Genomic DNA, 14,684 nt, shown 5'->3' on the forward strand with positions numbered 1-14,684 from the left:
GTTTTTCTCAGTCAGAGGTCGGGTTGCCTGGCAGTGCACCCCTGTCTTTCCTGGGCCCAGGAAAGTTGACTGTGAAGAACCCGGAACTGCGCCATCTTGCCTCCATTTGTCCAAACAGTTTTAAGCTGCTAAAAAATGTTGAAAGTTTCAGCTGGGAACTGTGGCTCACGCCTGTAATCCCAGCACTTTGGGAGGCCGAGGCTGGTGGATCACGAGCTCAGGAGATAGAGACCATCCTGGCTAACTTGGAGAAACCCTGTCTCTACTAAAAATACAAAATTAGCCGGGTGTGGTGGTGCATGCCTATAATCCCAGCTACTTGGGAGGCTGAGGCAGGATAATCGCTTGAACCTGGGAGGTGGAAGTTGTGGTGAGCCAACATCGTGCCATTGTACTCCAGTCTGGGGAGGAAGAGCAAAACTCTGTCTCAAAAAAAACAACAAACGTTAAAAGTTTCAACTATATGGCAGTATTTTTCAGCAACTCTATATGCAGAATGATTTTCTTCCTCACCCAATTTCCCCAAACATTAAGGTCTCTGCTGTTCAAAAGGGGGCAGGCAGCTTTAAGAAGGGAAGTCAAATGGCAAATAAGTAGAAGGTAAGTTTAGCGATAATATTTGAAACATACAGAAGACAGAACTTGCTAGGAGAGATTTTGTGAGATGACTAACCATGGTCATTGTTGGTAGTCATCTGTACATTTTTCTTTTCTCCTTTTTCTCTTCTGCTTCTCCTTCTCTTCTTTTTCCTTTGCCTCTTTATGTTCCAGAAAATACACTTAGCACTTTGCAGGTATTTACTACTTCATTTAATCCTCCCATGACACAGAACGCACGTATTTTCCTCAGGTAGAGAAACTGAGGTTCAGACTGATTAAGTAGTTGTTCTCATCTAACGAATTAGCTACAATAAATAATATATGGAGGTAGGATTCAAACTCAGGCCTGCTGAAAACAGAGGCCCATGTTCTTTCCACCACACTGAGGTCTAAGAAGGGAACGAGAGTCCAAATCTCTGCAAGTACAGAGATTTGGTGGACAATCCATACTTTATTTGAGGATCTCCCACCGCCCGCTCCCCATTTTTTTCCTACTACTTATAACACTTTATAAGAATTTTGTCTTCAGTTCAAGTGTGTTGAAACATTGTATATTTTATTTTATTATTATTATTGTTTGAGACAGAGTCTCGCTGTGTCACGCAGGCTGCAGTGCACTGGCGTGATCTTGGCTCACTGGAACCTCTGCCTCCCAGGTTCAAGTGATGCTCTTGCCTCAGCCTCCTGACACCACGCATGGCTAATTACAGGCGTCTGACACCACGCATGGCTAATTTTTTGTGTTTTTAGTAGAGATGGGGTTTCACCATGTTGGCCAGGCTGGTCTCAAACTCCTAACCTCAAGTAATCCACCCACTGCACCCTCCCAAAGTGCTGGGATTACAGGCGTGAGCCACCACCCCTGGCCAACCCACTGTTCACTTAATTTCTCCCTGTGCTGCTAGTATTCAAGGCTGAAGTCTGAGGCTGATATGAATGTGAATGGAGGTTGGGCTCTCTCACCTTGGGCAATGCTCCCAATGATGTTCCTCTGGCTGGCTGGCTTTCCTCTGACTCCTGCTGGTGGCAGGCCCCTGAGTCTCTGCAGTGTCTTCTCTCTCCAGTCTTTGAGCCTTGGTCTCCACTCAGCCTCTGAGTGCAGGTGAGTCACCTTGCTCTACCTCACTGAGTCTCAGGGCAGATGTGCTGCTACTAATTCAGTGTTGGCAATGCTTGGGGGCTGTGGGTATGTCAGGGAAGCTAAATATGAAGACCTTCTTCTGTTGAACCACGTCACTACATTGATATGGCAGCTCTCCTGTTGTGTAGGGCAGCCTGAGAGGTGGTGCTTTCCAGGGGCCTGAACAAAGTTGTGCCTATTCCCCCTTCCTATTTCTTTTCTGTTTCTACCTGAAGGATTTAGGAGAGCTGAGGTGGGTGGATCACCTGAGGTCAGGAGTTCAAGACCAGCTTGGCCAACATGGCGAAACCCTGTCTCTACTAAAACTGTAAAAATTAGCTGGGCATGGTGGCAGGCTACTGTAATCCCAGCTACTCAGGAGGCTGAGGCAGAAGAATCACATGAACCCGGGAGGCAGGGGTTGCAGTAAGCCGAGATTGCAGCACTGCATTCCAGCCTGGGCGACAGAGTAAGATTCCATCTCAAAAAAATAAATAAATAAATATAAAGAAAGAAAGATTTAGGGGAAAGCAGGAAAAATAAAGATCATTTAGAGAAGCCAAGCCAAGAGACTCTATCTTTCCCTAAACAGCCTTTAAGCAAACTGCAAGGGAAGAAAGTTTAGGAGCCTTAATAACTGTCTTCATAATCAAACCTAAGACACCACAGGCCTTGATAGAGTGATCCAAATAGTAACTGGAAAATAAGAGCTGCAGCTTCAATGAAAGGTCTTCGGGAATAAGATGGAACATGAGAGAGGTGAACAGGTCCTGAGGTGGCATTACCCTTCACATTATCCTCTCGACATTTATGGCAAATTCAGAACAGCAGGAAGGAAGGACTGCAATTGTCAGTAAACAATAACCCTATGCGGACCTTGAGCTCTTCCTCTGACCCTTGCACACTCTTTGGCCTGGACTTAGAGTTGCAGCTATAATGCCCAATGACAAATTCATCCTTTGTTACAATCAGCTTTAATATAAGATCCACGAGAGGAGGAACTTTGTCTTATTTTATTTACTACTGAATACTCCTAGGGCCCAGGGCCTAGCACAGCACTCAGTAAATAGAAATCTCAAGAAATATTTGTGGCCTGATTAACTGATTATTTTACAAATTGTGTGCTATGTTGAAACTTTTTTATCAGCATGTTCCGTGTTGAAGGCAATAATTCTATAGTATATTAGCTTACTTTTTTTTCCATGTAATAGTTCTCATTATTATTATTATTATTATTATTATTGTCAAAGGGCCTTGTTCTATCACCTAGGCTGGAGTGCAGTGGCACGATGATGGCTCACTTTAGTCTCAACTTCCTGGGCTGAAGTGATCCTCCTGCCTTATCCTCTGGAGTAGCCGGGACTACAGATGTGCACCACCATGCCTGGCCAATTTTTTTTTTTCTTTAATTTTTATTAGAGATGAGGTCTGGCTTACGTTGCCTAGGCTGGTCTTGGACTCCTGGGCTCAAACAATCCTCCCACCAAAGTGCCAGGATTACAGGTGACAGCCACTGCACCTGGCCATACATTTTGAGCTGTACTTTAGATATATAACAATTTTTTTTATTACAATGCTAGTTCCATTAGAAGATGCTTTTACAGGATTTTTTTTTATTTTTTGTTTTGCATAACCAGAAAACATAATCCCACAATTATGGCAAAAACATATATGGTCATTGCTATAGTTTGGATAGTTGACCCTCCAAACCTCATGTTGAAATCTGATCTTTAATGTAACAGGAGGTGTCTGGGTTGTAGGGGTGGATCCCTCCTAGATGGTTTGGTTCCTCCTTGCAGTAATGAATGAGTTCTTGCTCTGTTAGTTCCTGCAGAAGTTTCCCTGAGAGCTGATTGTTAAAAGAGAGCCTGGCACCTGTTCCACCTCTCTCTTCCTTCCTCTCCTGCCATATGATCTCGGTGTGGCCAGCTCCCCTTCACCTTCCACTGAGGGAAGCAGGCTGAAGCTTTACCAGAAGCAGATGCTGGTGCCAGGCTCTTGTACAGTGTGCAGAACTGTAAGCCAAATAAACCTCTTTTTTTTATAAAGTATTCAGCCTCAGATATTCCTTGATAATAATGCAAACTGACTAAGACAGCCACATTGCAAATATCCAATAAGGCTTTAATTTGAGAACAAAGTTACTAATCTTGGATTAGTACACTATTACATTATTTTGATGCCATTCAATTTATCAAGTATTCATAAAGTATCAATTGTGATAATGAAATATTTGACATTGATAAGATATGAACCCAGTCCTCTCTTCCTGGGATGCCAGGAAGCTGCCCATATCCTTAGGAAATCGCTAAGTAACAGTACAGTGAATATATGACTAATATGCTCAAATGAGTGATGTTAATGGTGAATGCTCTGGGAACATGAAAGAAAAAGATGGGGCCATATGAACTATAAGAGACAAGGGAGGCTTCAGGGAGAAGTGGAGATAGCCCTGCCCAGAACCCCTTCTTAGAGGGCCCTGCTCTGGCCCTTCTCTGGCCACAGTCCAGCACCAGAGTGAGGAGTCCATCAGGAAATGCCCACCAGAGCCTGCACCCACCCCCTCTCTTCTAGACCACACTCTGTGTACTGGGACTCCCAGAATTCTGGCCAAACACGCTGAGTCCACTTCTAAGGCCTGTATAAGGCCTTTTATGCTGGCATCCACAGCAGGCGAAGGAATGAGTAAAAGGTAGAAAAGAAACTAGGTGGGCCACGGGCCTGAGGCAGAGGGCCAAGGGCTGGCTCTTCCTGCCCCACTACATTTAGGCACAGAACAATAATTCAGAATTAGAACTTCCCCTTCCAGGTTATTTATGAAGTATATTGGTCAATGGAGGAAGATAGAGCACATCTTCTCTTTCAAGTTTTTAAGTTAATTTGTATGATTAAAATATTTAGATATAAGTAACATTGAGCCTTATTTGTACTTTTGCCCCATACTCAACAAATGTTATGAACAGATCTGATCAGAAAGAATGAGGAAAGGGAAGGACTGGTATGGAATGAGAATAGAATAGCTAGTAGAAATGCTCTGAACTCCATTCAGGTGTCAAAAGTGAATCTCTCATAGTGCTTGGGATGATGGATAGTAGATGAAATACTGTTTTTGGTGAAAAAGAAAAGAAAAGCCCTTACCTGAACTTGGGCATGTATGATTTTGCAAGCTAACAGCCTTCCTTTCAATAAATTCCTTTGCAGCTTAAATCAGAGTATATTTTTTAAAAAATATTTTTTAGTTTTGAAAATTGAGATTGTCTCACCCGTGTCACCAAGGCTAGAGTGCAGTGGCATAATCACTGCTCACTGCAGCCTTGACTTCCCTGACTCAGGTGATTCTTCCACCTTAGCCTCCCGAGTAACTGGACTTACAGGCACGTGCCACCATGCCTGGCAAATTTTTTGTACAGACAGGGTTTATCTATGTTGCCCAGGCTGATCTTGAACTCATGGGCTCAAGCGATCCGCCTGCCTTGGCCTCCCAAAGTGCTGGGATTACAGGTGTGAGCCACTGTGCCTGGCCCAAAGTCCATTTCTCAATTGTAATTAAGACAGATATCACAAGCACACAAGAAAGGCCAGGTATAATAGAAGTGTTCTATAATAACAAACTAAAAAACAAATACAATTGAGATCAAGCAAAATGTCTAACAGGAGAATAAGAGGTAATTCAGATAATGGTCAATTCAGATAATGAAATACTATGTAGCCTTAAAAACCATGTTGAAAAAGACCATTTTGTGACTTGGGAAATTGTTCACGATATTAGTAAAAAGAACAGTATACAAAATTGTACATAGTATAAATAATGTCAAGTTTGTTTTTAAAAATACACCATATGCATATTGAAAAGGCTAAAAATAAATATACTATAATGGTAACAGTAATTGGTGGATTATAGACTTTTTTATATTTCTCTATATTTCCAAATTATATACAATGAATATATATTACTGTTGTCATCAGAAGACCAACAACTGTTATAAACACAAGCACACACATCTGAGGGACAAAGATCTGCATGAAGAAAAAAGCAGAACTAAGAGTTATCTCCAGAGGATTCCAGTCCAGTATGGTGATGGAACATTTGTGCTTTCTCTATTCTCTCAGGAGAACCTGATGAAATAAATATAATTACATAGAAGAGCAAAAAGGAATAAACGCTTACTTACCAGTGAGGGCTGAACCATTAGATGAGAAGTATCAAATGACTTCAGGAAGATGAGAGGATCAGAGCATGTGGATGGGTTAATCCGAGTGGAGGAAGCCCATAACACAAGTCTAAGTAAGGAAGAGGCTAAAGTGGAGGTAAGAGCTCAGCTTAGTGGTGGAAAGCTGAAGAGGCTCTAGGCCAGAGTGGGGCTGCTATGCAGAGACAAGAAAGGGGTCTCGGGCCGGGCGCATTGGCTCATGCCTGTAATCCCAGCACTTTGGGAGGCCGAAGTAGAAGGATCTTGAGGTCAGGAGTTTCAGACCAGCCTGACCAACATGGTGAAACGCCCTCTCTACTAAAAATACAAAAATTAGCTGGACGTGGTGGTGGGCACCTGTAATCCCAGCTACTCAGGATGTTGAGGCAGGATGATCACTTGAACCCGGCAGGCAGAGGTTGCAGTGAGCTGAGATCGTGCCACTGTACTCCAGCCTGGGCAACTCCAGCCTGGGCTACAGAGCAAGACTCCAGTCTAAAAAAAAAAAAAAAAAAAAAAAGAAGAAAAGAAAAAAAGAAAGGGGTCTCAACATAGTACACTGAAAGTTAACATCTGGCCTCTTTAACTCCCCTCCCTTCTCACAAGTACCTTACAGTAAAACAATCCATATTAATCCTGAGGGCAAAAAAACGAAAGGAAAAAGAAACAAGTGGGCTCTTACTAAAATAAAATGGTCTGGTTAGGGGGAACTAGGCTTCCTCCCTCTTTATTCTGACATTTTGAGGCTTCCAGTCTGATGCTCAGCGTCAGGTCCATACACTTTAAAGCAAAGTCTGCAGTTAACATGCACTGGCCAAGCATGCAGAATTCCCTGTTTTCCTAGTCTAAGGGGAGGTCTCTTGGGTAAAGAAACTGACAATCCAACAACAGAGAAAGCTCGCACTAGCTACCTGGAATAATCAATCTGGTCCTCCTCCAAAAGTGCTGGGATTACAGGTGTGAACCACCATGTCTGGCCAAAAATGCTTTTGTATTATCTTTTTCTTACCATGGTCCTGTAGTGCTTTATTTAAAGCAAAGTCAAAATAAAATACACTGTGATTACAAAACTACAGAAATAAAACATATTTACATGACTCCTAAAATATGCTATCTTATATGAAAATACATTTTACCTCTTTTCAATCCCCAGTTAGATCCTTGAAAATTACAGGCCCAATACAAAAATTTCTGTCTTGAGACAAATTTCAAAATACTCTTCTTTTATAAAGACTTTAACACTGCCGCCTTGTGGCAGCAAAAATCACTCTTATTTATGTAGAAAGTTATGTGTTTTATTTTTATTATTCATATGGTTCAAAATTCAGTATTTTTTAAAACATCATGTGATAAAACTCTCCCTCCAACCCTGTCCTTTCCATAGAGAATACCATGTTAATAATTTTTGTGTATATTCTTCCAGGGATGTTTTAAGCACAAGCAAAAAAGTATTTTTAATACAAACGCTAAAATACTACATTGCTATATATTTTGCTTTTTCAGTCTTTTAATGGTATTTTGGAGATTTTTCTGTATCAAGACATAAAAAGTCTTAAAATACTACATTGCTATATATTTTGCTTTTTCAGTCTTTTAATGGTATTTTGGAGATTTTTCTGTATCAAGACATAAAAAGTCTTCCTTCTTTAAAAAATAGGTGTAAAATTGTTCACTATATTGATGTTGGTTGATTTAACCAGCACATAATGATGGTTAGTTACAGTTTTGTTTTTTGTTTTTTTGAAACAGAGTCTTGCTCTGTTGCCTAGGCTGGAGTGCAGTGGCATGATCTTGGCTCACTGGTTCAAGCTATTCTCGTGCCTCAGCCTCCCCAGTAGCTGGGATTACAGGCACACACCACCACGCCTGGCTAATTTTTGTGTTTTTAGTAAAGACGGGTTTCACCATGTTGGCCAGGCTTGTCTAGAGCTCCTGGCCCTAACTGATCCAACCACCTTGGCCCCCTAAAGTTCTGAGATAACAAGTGTGAGCCACTGTGCCCAGCCAGTCTAGTCTTTTCATTTTCCAAATGATGCTGCAATAAATTTGTGTGCCATTTCACACATTTTAGGAAGAGTACATATATTTATAATTTTGATAGATTTTATCAAAATTACCTCTCCTGAGTTTGTACCAATTTGCACTCCAAACAGGAAGATATGAGGGTACTGTTGTCTTATACCAATGACATTTTGTTATCCAGACTCTTGATCTTTAGCAATTTCATTAGAACAAAAATGTTTTCTTGTAGTTTTAATGTGAATTCCATTTACTATAGGAGAGGCTGAGTAAATTTTCATATGTTTAAGACCCTATATTAGTTTGCTAGGGCTGCTGAAGCAAAGTACCACAAACTGGGTATGGCTTTAAATAACAGAAATACATTGTCACAGTCTGGAGGCTGGAAGTCTGGGACCGAGGTATCTTGCAGGTTTGTTCCAAGGGGTATGAGGATGGATCTGTTCCATGCCTCTGCCCTATCTTCCAATAGGTTGCTGGTAGTTCCTAGTATTCTTTGGCTTGTAGAAGCGTCACTCTAATTACTGCCTTCATCTTCATGTGGCCTTCTCCCTGTGTGTATGTGTCCAGATTTTCCTTTTATATTTATTTTTACACCTTTCTTTAAGGAGACCAGTCGAATTGGATTAGGGCCCCCCCTACTGACTTCATTTTAACTAGATTACCTCTCCAAAGACCCTATTTTCAAATAAGGTCACATTCTGAGGTACTGGGGGCTAAGATTTAGACGTAGGAATTTTAGGGGAATACAATTCAACCCATAACAGAGCCAATTATATTTTCTTACATTTTCTGTTAACATAATTTATCTAATGAACCTTTTAGAATTGACTGGGAATGGTGGCTCAAGCCTGTAATCCCAGCACTTTGGGAGGCTGAGGTGGGAGAATTGCTTGAGCTCAGGAGTTTGAGACCAGCCTGGGCAATATGGTGAAACCCCATCTCTACATAAAATACAAACAATAGTCAGGCATGGTGGCTCCTGCCTGTGGTCCCAGCTGCTCGGGAGGCTGAGGCTGGAAGATCACTTGAGTCCATAAGTGGAGGTTGCAGTGAGCCGAGATTCTGCTACTGCATTCCAGCCTGGGTGACAGAGCAAAGCTCTATCTCAAAAAACAAAACTAAATAAATAAAATAAAATTGATGTGTAGGACCTTTTCACGTGAGAAAAATTAGGCCTTTGTCTAGGATGATTAGAAATATTTTCTCAGTTGCTTCACTTTGCTTATGAAGGTTTTCCTGCATAGAAATTATTTTTTACATAAATAGATTTGATCAATTTCTTGTTTATGACTTCTGAGTTTTTGTATACACCCAGAAATATCTTCCCCATGTTGCAGTTGTATAATAATTCTTGCAGGGCTTTCCACTAGTACTTTTATAGTATTAGTGTTTGCTTTTATTCATTTGGATTTTTTTTTTTTCTGGTAAGATATATGATGTATAAAGCCAATTTTCTTTCTGGGTGTCTATTCAGTTTTCCATTAATATTTGTTGAATATTCATATCTCCCCAGTTATTTGAGATGCTACCTTTAATACATGGTATGTTCCTATACTGGGTCTAATCTGGATTTTTCAAAAATTTGGCTCTAGCGAACTGCTGATTAATGAGCCAGTTCTATGCTATTTTAATTACTGAGAATGCATATTTTAAAATTTGACAAAGCTAGTCCCCCTTTTCAGAATATTCATGAATTTTTTTTTCTTTTAAAAGATCAGCTTAGGATAACTGACATCTTATGTCTTTTTATTTGAGAAAATCATGTAACTTTTGATTCAAATCTCCATTTGTGTTCAACAGTAGCATTTAAAAAACTAAGCTGGGTGTGGTGGTTCATGCCTGTAATTCCAGCACTTTGTGGGAGGATTGCTTTAGCCCAGGAATTTGAGACCAGCCTGGGCAACATAGCAAGACCCTGTCTCTACAAAAAATTTAAAAAATAGCTGGGTGTGGTGGCACACATCTGTAGCACCAGCTACTTGGAAGGCTGAGATGGGAGGATCACTTGAGCCCAGGAGGTAGAGGCTGCAATGAGCCGTTATCACACCACTGCACTCCAGCCTGGGTGACAGAGTGAGACCCTGTCTAAAAAAAAAAAAAAGAAATTTAAGCCAGGTGGGGTGGCTGGTGCTTGTAATCCCAGCACTTTGGGAGACAGGGTGAGACCTCATCTCTAAAATATATATATATAGTAAATATTACCCATCTTATCATACAGTTCTATGAATTTTGAAAAATGAATATGTAACTACTACCACAATCAAAATATAGGATTTGTTCATCACCCCCAAAATTCCCCTTGGGTCTTTTTATAGGTGATCTCTCCCCTTCCTAGTACATGGTAACCACTGATAGAATGTTCTATCCTTATAGTTTTCCCTGTTCCAGACTGTCATATAAATGGAATCATACAGTATGAAGTCTTTGAATTTGGGTTCTTTCATTAGCATAATGTACTTGAAATTTATCCATGTTATGTGTATCAGTTTTTTATTTATAAGTAATAATCCATTACATGGATGTACCAGTTTATGCATTCACCAACTAAAGGAATTCTGACTGAGTTGTTTCCAGTTTGAGATTATGAATAATGCAGCTATAAACATTCACATACAGATTTTGTGCAGACAAAGTTTTTACTCCACTTGAGTAAATACCTAGGAGTGGGGTTGCTACTTGTAGGGCAAATTGCATGCTTAACTAAGAAACTGCAAAACTGTTTTCCAAAGAGAATGGACCATTGTGCACACCCATCAGGAATGTATGAGAGTTCCAGGTGCTTTGAATCTTTGTCAGCACTTGTTGTTGTCAGCTTTTAAAATTTTAGCAATCTAATATAGGTGTGTAATGGTATCTTGTAGTTTTTATTTGCATTTGTCTCATGATTAATGATGTTAAACATCTTTTCATATGTTTATTTACCATCCACGTATCTTTTGTGAAGTGTCTGTGCAAATTTTTGCTCATTTAAAATTAGGTTTTTTTTTTATTTTTTTATTTTTTATTATACTTTAAGTTCTCGGGTACATGTGCATAACGTGCAGGTTTGTTACATATGTATACTTGTGCCATGTTGGTGTGCTGCACCCATCAACTCGTCAGCACCCATCAATTCATCATTTATATCAGGTATAACTCCCAATGCAGTACCTCCCCCCTCCCCCCTCCCCATGATAGGCCCCAGTGTGTGATGTTCCCCTTCCCGAGTCCAAGTGATCTCATTGTTCAGTTCCCACCTATGAGTGAGAACATGCGGTGTTTGGTTTTCTGTTCTTGTGATAGTTTGCTAAGAATGATGGTTTCCAGCTGCATCCATGTCCCTACAAAGGACGCAAACTCATCCTTTTTTATGGCTGCATAGTATTCCATGAAAAATTAGGTTGTTTTCTTAACTGAGTTTTAAGATTTTGTATATTGACATTAAATTGATTTCCTGCAGTATTAAAGTTTTCTTCATCTTAATCAGGCACTTTTTTTTTTCCTTACTGTGTTGGCCATGCTGGTCTCAAACTCCTGGCCTCAAGCGATCCTCCTGCCTTGGCTTCCCTGGGATTACAGGCATCAGCTTCTTCACACAATTTCTTATAAAGTTTATTCCTTGGATGAAATTCCTACTGTAAATACATTTTCTTTCTTTTTTTTTTTTTTTGAGATGGAGTCTCACTCTGTTGCCCAGCTTGGAGTGCAGTGGTGAGATCTTGGCTCACTGCAACCTCCGCCTCCTGGGTTCAAGCAATTCCCTGCCTCAGCCTCCTGAGTAGCTGAAATTACAGGTGCCCGCTACCACGCCAGGCTACTTTTTGTATTTTTAGTAGAGACAGGGTTTCGCCATCTTGGCCAGGCTGGTCTTGAAATCCTGACCTCGTGATCCACTCACCTTGGCCTCCCAAAGTGCTGAGATTACAGGCGTGAGCCACCGGGCCCAGCCGTAAATATATTTTCAATTCTTCTATACAACACATACATGCATACATTGCTGTGAAAGTGGCTTGTTGTGGAGGCATCTGTCATTGAGTCAGCGTGGCCTAAAAGCATAGTAGGAGCTGGTCCCTGAGGACCACTGGGCTCCAACGGTCAATAATAAAAATGGACAATGGGAACTTGAAAGTGTTTTCCTGCCACAATATAGTCTGTGGTGTCACCCTAGCGCTCTCTTTTGACAAAGCTTAACACTGTGCCAGCTGGTAAAGGAAAAATACTTAAACAGTTCAGCTCCAGTGTCAAAAAATAGGGCAAAGAAGAGTGGATTTGGAGCTGGTGGGGCAATAAACTGAAAATAAACACACCGCTCTCTATATGTTTTGTAAAACCTTTTCTATTTCAGCTATTTCAACCCCTATTCAGGACCCCCATCTCACGCCCAATTGCTCTAAAAGCTTCCTAATCCATCTTCTTGCCTCTATTCTTATAATTTTCAACAAAGATGACAGTGATTTCTTTAAGAGTCGAATTTTGACGATATTCTCATACTTAAAATTCCTAAGTCCCTCCTTCCTAAACGAAGCGTATTACGTGTTGCTTGGTCTGCCACCTTCCCACCACTACCTGCTGTGAACTTTGAGACTAAAAATGATGCCAGCTTTCCCTTCCCTGACATTGCTCACAGAAGAATGCTCTTGTCTCCACTTCATTTTGTTAAGTCCTGAGCCACTCAGGAGGTCCTATCTCCCCCAAGTCTGGGCTAAGTATCCATCCTCTTTCTCCCCACAAATCCATTTATTTAATCATCTAAAGAATATTTGTGCTCTATGTTCCAAGCAATGTGCTATATAGTTCCTGTTATAATCTAGTAATGTATGAATTTTCATTGTGAACTTCAGTGTGCTCTAAAGAAAGGGAATGGAATTCTGAAATTGTATTAAATGAGGAAGAGCTGAAAAGCCAGTGCAGTTGAAACACAGAGCAGAGTGGTATGTGTGAGAAGTAGCTAGAGAAGTAGGCAGGGGTCAGAAAATGGAAGACCATACCCATGTTAATGATTTTTACTTAAATCAAGGATATGTGAACACAAGTTACTTGTATTAAGGAACTGTTAATTTTTAAGAGGGTTGATGATAGTACTGTACTCTTAAAAAAATTTTTTTAAAAGAGATACATGTTTGGGATTTGCTTCAAAATAATCCTAGGGAGACATGAAAGGTGAGTGGGCTGATGATGAAACAAGCTGGACCATGTGTTGATGAATGTGGAAACTGGGTGATGCATACAGGGTGATTATTTTATTCTAATTAATCACGTGCTTGCAATTTCCAATAATTTAATCTGGAGAAAAATAGATGGGTTGCATTTTAAGAAAGGTGAAAACATATGAACAGTAAGAATGATCTGAACACTCAGATTTGATTTCAGAAAGATCATGCTGTCTTCATTGCAGACATCAGAGGAAGAGGGTCAGAGTTGCTGTGAGAGACCATCTTAACAGACTTACAATGGTTCAAGAGACGAGACGATGGTCAAAGGAGGTGGAAATGGAAATAAGTGAAGGAATGCAAGAACCATTTTGGGGAACTTTAGGGTGAGGGCAGGTGACATTCACTTGGGGAACAATGCAAGAGGATGTTTGGCAGTGGAAGAGAAATTCATGAGCTTAATATTGGACGAGAGTTGTGGTTGTCTTTCAGATAAGTGAACATTTCAAGGAGGTAATATGGAGATTTCAGAGAAAGCCAGTACTCAATTAGGGATCAGTAGTATGTCACAGATGATCATTGAAGTGTGGTCATCATAGAATACAAACGAGTTTGAGAAGAGAAACTTGGTTGAGGCTTGAAAAACTCTTAACATTTAATGACCAGGGAAAAATATGTGCTAGAAAGGAGATAAAATTGCTGGGCAAGGGTCTGAGGGCATAGGGAGGTGGCAGTGATTAGAGGAAAAACAATGTGGTGTTGTGAAAATCTAGAAGGGAGTCATGAAGTGCCTAGTGTTTGAGTCAAGACCAAGACAAAAACTGCTCATTTAATTAAGTAACATATAGGCTGGTGATTTTTCAAGGGCTTTATGGAGTGATGGGGGCAAATCAAAGATGGGAACGGGTTGCGAAGCGAATGGAATGTGAGCAACTGGAGAGAACAAGCAAATTTACATCAACTTTGGCTGTGATAGTAAGGGGAGGATGTAGTAGCTGGGTGCTGAGATTTAAGATAAAAGTTTCAGCACGTTTACATGTTAGTGGGTACAATCACATTGAAGGGGGCATAGTTGAATATAAAGGGGAGAAAAATCATAATTCACGGTGTGAGATTCCTTAGTAGCAGGAGATAGGATTCAAGACAGTAAGACTGCCTTGGTTATGAGGAAAGCTTCTCTAATGGAACAGTGAGGAGTGGAGGAGTGATATCTAAATGGGTTTCTAAGCTGGAAGTGAACTAATGGAGTTCCTTTCATATAGTTTCTCTTTGCCACTGCCCCGTACTGAAATAGGAAAGGTCATCTACTAAGAGTGAGCGGGAAGCAAGGAGTTACAGGCTTGAAAAAACTGACGTCTAAATAGTTGAAGAAAGTTTGAATTTGGAGGTAATGAGTTTAGAGATACCACATCTAAATTTGTGTGCGCTCCATCAAATGCTCTGATGCAGTACCAAAGCAGCAGTTTGCCTAATGTATCATGTACATCTATCATTGCTTTTATCATGCTTTCATTTACCATTTATCTATCACTGGTTTTTATTTGCCTATTTATGACTGTGTCTCTCCCAGCAAACTAAATTGAGAACGCTTGCTACATTTAATTGGTTTGGTGTCCCTAGCTC

General features: G+C 40.5%; 1 protein-coding gene across 1 annotated transcript in view; it reads right to left on the reverse strand.

Annotated features, from left to right (window-relative positions):
- The window catches only part of TRIM59 (tripartite motif containing 59), a 59,951-nt gene extending 53,640 nt beyond the window's left edge, over window positions 1–6,311 (reverse strand). The window contains exon 1 of the mRNA XM_011959068.1: window positions 5,893–6,311. Within this exon, the coding sequence (XP_011814458.1) occupies window positions 5,893–5,910 (18 nt within the window). The 5' untranslated portion in view covers window positions 5,911–6,311. The remainder of the gene's footprint in view (window positions 1–5,892) is intronic.
- Between the last annotated feature and the right edge of the window lie 8,373 nt (window positions 6,312–14,684).

Source organism: Colobus angolensis, unplaced genomic scaffold (genome assembly GCF_000951035.1).
Source record: "Colobus angolensis palliatus isolate OR3802 unplaced genomic scaffold, Cang.pa_1.0 Scaffold48, whole genome shotgun sequence".
In the NCBI taxonomy this organism is placed as follows: Eukaryota; Metazoa; Chordata; class Mammalia; order Primates; family Cercopithecidae; genus Colobus; species Colobus angolensis.